At 41.3% G+C, this 6000-nt stretch overlaps 1 protein-coding gene across 7 annotated transcripts in view; it reads left to right on the forward strand.

The window, feature by feature from the left end:
- The window catches only part of RPGRIP1L (RPGRIP1 like), a 308845-nt gene extending 307201 nt beyond the window's left edge, over positions 1 to 1644 (forward strand). For all 7 annotated transcript variants that reach the window (XM_068260505.1, XM_068260504.1, XM_068260506.1 and 4 more), the window contains one exon: positions 1347 to 1644. In XM_068260505.1, the coding sequence (XP_068116606.1) occupies positions 1347 to 1438 (92 nt within the window). In that variant the 3' untranslated portion in view covers positions 1439 to 1644. The remainder of the gene's footprint in view (positions 1 to 1346) is intronic.
- Positions 1645 to 6000: the final 4356 nt, after the last annotated feature.

Raw genomic sequence — 6000 nt, forward strand, 5'->3', positions numbered from 1 at the left:
ATTGTGAAGAGAAAGTTGAGAGACGCAAGACCCAACACTCTGGATGAGCTTAAGGCCGCTATTGAAGCATCCTGGGCCTCCATAGCTCCTGAGCAGTGCCACAGGCTGATTGCCTCCATGCCACGCCGCATTGAAGCAGTCATTTCTGCAAAAGGATTCCCGACCAAGTATTGGGTGCATAACTGAACATAATTATTTGAAGGTCGACTTTTTTTGTTTTAAAAACACTTTTCTTTTATTGTTCGGATGAAATATGCTAATTTTTTGAGATAGGAATTTTGGGTTTTCATGAGCTGTATGCCAAAATCATCAATATTAAAACAATAAAAGGCTTGAACTACTTCTGTTGTGTGTATTTGAATCTAAAATATATGAAAGTCTAATGTTTATCAGTACATTACAAAAAATAATGAACTTTATCACAATATGCTAATTTTTTTAGAAGATCCTGTATATGTAATATATACAATTTATTAAATTATGTATATTTAAACAAAGAGGGGCTCTAGGGGTTAGGGATAGGGAGAGATCTGTGTGAGCCTACAGTTAGGTGTAATTGCAGTAAAATATCTGTAAAATCTACCATTGTAATACTATGCTTAATACAAGTGTAAATATCGTTTTTTGTTATAGACGCTATTTGATGTTTCATTTCAGAATTTGTTTGTTGTTATAGACGGTATTTTGCCGTTTAATTTCCGTTTATTTAATCTATTTAGCACTACATTTTCGTTTAGCTATAAACGAAAATTATTGTTTTACATTACAACCTATAATTTCAGCTATATCCCGCGCCCTTTTTTCCAGGCACCCTTTTTTGATACACGCAAATAGAGAGTGTGTGTGTGTTTGTGTGTTGTCTATCTGTCACACTAGTACTTCAAGTGGGGAGTTCTAACCTTTGCATTCTTAATTGACAAAGATTGTAACACAAAATTGGTTTTAAAGTTATTTAAACCATCATAGTGTGTAATGTTTATAGTGTGTTTAGTCAGTTGTATTTTGTACTTGCATGTACTATTGGCTGTTGCACATTGGAAGCTGTCTGTGTGGGATTGGCAGTCATGACTTTATTTGTTACAAGAAGTCCCATTTCATCTGTTTTTTAGATCTAAGTAATAAATATTTGTGTCCCATTTTAATGCTCCAAATGTTCTGTGATGTAATGCACTGCCCTCTACATAAACTAAACTCACCTAAATTAGAGGATAAACAGAACAATATAAACCAGCCTCTTGTTAACATTTATTCTGTTTGATTTTATGCATTAAAAAATAATGAATGACCATGTATATGTTACATGCACTGGGATTTTTCTGATTTTTTTTCTTTATTTCCTGATCTAGTTTATGATTCCATGTCTGGTGAGAAAATAATTGGTCAGATTACCCTGACAGTTGAAGCCGCTGAGACCATCAAGTCACTGATGCGGGATTAATAAGTCAAACTTGTGTATGGAAAATGAAATTCAAAACTTTGTTGCTTCCTCCTGCTCCGGTTTTGATTTTAAAACCAGCAACCACATTGTTAATAAAACAAGTTTGAGAGCAGACAAGAACATAATATCCGTCCAACATTTCCGCCTGTTATTTTCTTGTTTTCTGTAACACACAAAAACATAGAAATACACATACATAGATAAGAGTTCGTTTGGCTTTTTTTTTAGCAATGCAAGAGCGTGTGCTGCACTGTTTATATTTGGTTTCATTTGCTACAAGTCACTTAAAATAGTACATCATTTTCATTATTTGCTTGTAGGTTTTTCTTTGTTCAAATCAATATATATATATATATATATTTGTATAGTGTTTCTGGAAATTTGTCTTCCAATGTTTTGATGTGCGCAATAATAAACACCTGTTTTTTTTTTTTCTACATTGACTGCAGTTTTTTCTTTTAAAATTACAGGTTTGCTTTTCCGTACAGCAGTCTTTGTTGTCTGTTCTGTATCAGATCTGTGAATATTGTTCTGTAACACACTTAAATGCTTATTACAGCAAAAAAAAAAAAAAAATAATGTAGTGCTTAACTACTTGCCGACCACCTAAAGAGAAACCGTAACCAACAATTGAACTTCATCCCAATCTGTAATAGATAGCGGAGATGCCGTCGCGGCGGTAAGCGGCATGGCGGCTGTCTCCGCGTCTCAGCCGGCGGCCTCCGCCGCGCAGTTACATGTTGAAGTTTTGCCTGGTCCCTCAGTTGCACATAGACTGAGGGCTACGCGCGCCCGTGCCAGGCGACAGGACCTTTATGCGAGTAGAAGGGGAGTCAGCTGACTCCAGCAGTGCTTTGGATTGGCTGAGTGACTGGGGCGGCGCTGTGGAGCGCTCTTGGTATATATAGGACCTGCCTGTCAGTTGCTCTTCGTCTGCTTTTGCAAATGCTCTGTGTTAGCACTCAGACCTTAGTCAGATCCCAAAGTGTGCTAGAACCAGCAGGAGCTAGGGATTCACACTGAGCCAGATTCTGTTGATAGCTTAAAGTACTAATTGAATTGTATTATTTGTTATGACCCTCTGCTAGCCTTGACTACTCTTCTGCCTACTGATTCTGTGCCTATGCCTATCTGATCCTGTTGCCGACTCTGCTTGAACCTTACTCTGATTCTGTCTTCTGTCTTTGTACCGAATCTGTCCGTGTGTTGCCGAATCTCTGACTCTGACTCTCCTGCCCTCACCAGTGAGCTTAGTTCTGGTGAGGGATTCTCAGTACACTCTTTATCACCTGCTCCTCAGGTTGATAGCTGCAGTACAGTCAGAATCACCAGCTCCTCAGGTGATAAGTACCTTCTTTCTTACTGTGCATCACCCGCTCTTCGGATGATCCGATCACTACTTCATCTGCGTCTCCAGCATGCTGGAGTACTGATTCCAGTGTTCTATAGAGGTTCCTCCCTCTACCAGCTCCTCTGGGAAAGTGGGTATCTCTATCTATATTTTTTTTTTTTAACTCAGCAAGTCATTTTATTGGAAAAGTTAGCAGTTGAAATACACAGACATTCTCTGCTCGCAGGCAGGGTATATATAAACGAATGAACGATTCATCATACAGATAAAGTTGCCCTGTGGCAGAGAAAAAGTTCCAATATATGATCCTGCTGAAACACTGAAGGGCTACAGCTAAACAAGGTAACCTGTGGAATTACCACAACTAAGCTGTAGGAACAAGAAATAAAATAGTAAGAAATAACAATTAAAAAATTAAAATACCCTAGGCCCCGCCAGGCCAACCCCTTCCAATGAGGTAGAACTATAAGGGAGTCTAAGATCATGTGTTTACCACCTTAATAGGAAAGAGCTCAGAGACGTGCTGTGTGAGTCCAGGGGTCCCAGATAGAATGGTATTTGGCAACCGCACCTCGTCTTTGGTATATAGCTTCATGGTAAGGAAGAGTGTTTTTTACTGATGCGACCCATTCTGCCATCGAGGGTACCAAGGGAAGAATCCAGTGCTTAGTTAGAGTTCTACGAGCAATTTGCAGGACATAGATGATCAGTTGAGTAGTGAATTTGTTATATGTGTTAGGAGGAATAATGTTAAGAAGGCAGATCTTAGGGTCCAGGGCCACAAAACAGCCCATCTTATCATGAATACATTTTGTTACTTGTTGCCAATACAAGTTTACCTCAGGACAGGACCACATCATGTGAAAGAAAGAACCTTGAGCCAAGGCGCATTTTGGGCAGAGAGGGGAATAACCTGGTTTAAATTTAGATAAGCGTACCTGGGTTAAATATGCTCTGTGCAATACATAAAGAGCCAGCAATCGATCGGGGATATGGGGGGATACCCTCGGAATATTATCAAGGGCATCCTCCCAGTCCTCATCGGTCAGTTCTCCCACATCCCGCTCCCATGTGGATTTTTTAAGAAAGGCCCTACGAGTGGAAACCTCGGTCATTATGATGTTGTAGATTGTAGATATCAACTGAGCGGATGAGGCGCCCTTAATTATAGACAAGATTGGTGAGTCTGAGAAAGCGATTGGCAAAGTTGAAAATTGGGCCTTGGTTGCATGAGTGAGTTGGAGGTAAGCGAATCTCATGTGGGAGGGAAGATTATATTGAGTGGAGAGTTGTTCGTACGGAATAAGGTGGCCTGAGTCTATTATTTGGTAAAGATATAAAATACCCTGATTGATCCAGAGCCTGGCATTTGGCAGTTTGCGTAGTTCAGGGAGGCTGCGATTTTCCCATAATGGAGTGTATTTAAGAGGGTGTTCAAGGCGTAAATATTTGTGGGCTGTATCCCAGACCTTTAAGGTTTGGAGAAGGGTGATTGGGTATTCTTTAGCGTGATAGGAGTTTTTAGCTCCTAAAAGTATAATAGTAATGGGGTCAATTTGTTGAAGTGCTGGGGAGTCTGATAAAAGTCCCACCAGCCTGTCTTTCTGAAGAGTAAGATCAAAGTAGATGTGCGATAACTGAGCAGCCAGGTAGTATACGTGACAGTTAGGCACTGCCAAGCCGCCAAGGTCTTTGGGGCATTGTAGTGTTTGAAGTGGAAGACGATGCCTTCCCTTATTCCATACGAACTGGGTAAGAAGGGTGTTTATTTTGGAGAAGAGCGAGAACGGGAGGTACAGGGGAGCATTCCAGGATACATATAAAATACGGGGTAATAGAATCATTTTAAAGAGATTCGCTCTACCGGCCACGTTAATCGGCAGTTTACACCATGCCTGAAATTTAGACTGTACATGTTGGACTAATGGATTCCAGTTAAGATTAATAAATTCCTGAGGATACCTGGAGATACGTATGCCTAGGTAAGTGATCTCTGACGCCCATTGAAGGGGGGTGGAGGCCTGAGGCAGGGATGGAGGGAAGATGTCTAAAGGAAGAATAGAGGACTTTGACCAATTAATGCGAAGGCCAGAGTAAGAGCCAAACTCCTCGATCACTTGTAGGGCGCGTTGAAGAGAGTGGCCAGGGTCAGACAAGTATAATAACATGTCATCCGCATATAAGCTGATTTTATCCACGTTAGTACCCTGATGGAGCCCATGGATTTCCCTATCATTTCTAATCAGTGCTGCGAGGGGTTCAAGGGCCAGATCAAAAAGGAGGGGAGAAAGGGGGCAACCCTGCCTCGTGCCTCTAGCCAGAGGATGGGCGCCAGAGATCCAGCCATTAATTCTTATGCGGGCATAAGGTTCAGTGTACAGTAGCTGTACCCATCTTATAAATTTAGGGCCAAAGTTGAATTTTTTGAGAACCGCATCTAAGAAGTCCCATTCTATAGTATCGAAAGCTTTAGCAGCGTCAAGAGATACCACCACTCTGGTCCCCACCGTGTCGTGCAAAGGACTGCATTGCCAAGTGTAGTCTTCTTCTATTGAGGGCTGTGGAACGGCCTGGAATAAAGCCAGACTGGTCAGTATGAACCAAGGAGGTTATAACGGTGTTCAGTCTTAGAGCCAGGAGCTTTGCAAGTATTTTAACGTCTACTTGTATGAGAGAAATGGGACGGTAAGACTCGCATTGCAGCAAGTCTTTACCAGGTTTTGAGATCAAAGTTATGAGCGCTTCGCGCATTGTGGGGGGGAGAATTCCACTATCTAGGGCAGAGTTATAAAGTTTTAATAATTTGGGTGCCAAGACAGGTGAATAGGATTTAAAGAATTCTGCAGGGAGACCATCTAAGCCTGGGGCTTTAGATGACGGGAGAGCAGCAATGGCATTTTCAATCTCTGTAGTGGTAAGGGGAGCATCCAGTAAGGCAATCTGGGGTACAGTCAGGGAAGGGAGTGGTATTGCCTCCACATACTCTGCAATTTGGCAAAGTGATTTAGATGTGGATTTAGCATAGAGGTCTGTGTAGAACTGAGTAAACCTATCTAGGATACCGGAGGGCGTGGTAAGTGTAACTCCATTGGGATCTGCAATGCGGATTATAATTGGGGGGGAAGTTTGCTCCTTAGATATTTTAGCCAAAAGAGAGCCACATTGTTCTCCTAGTTCATATACCCTTTGCTTAGTGAAAAGAATTTTCCTA

This window comes from Hyperolius riggenbachi, chromosome 11 (genome assembly GCF_040937935.1).
Source record: "Hyperolius riggenbachi isolate aHypRig1 chromosome 11, aHypRig1.pri, whole genome shotgun sequence".
Lineage (NCBI taxonomy): Eukaryota > Metazoa > Chordata > Amphibia > Anura > Hyperoliidae > Hyperolius > Hyperolius riggenbachi.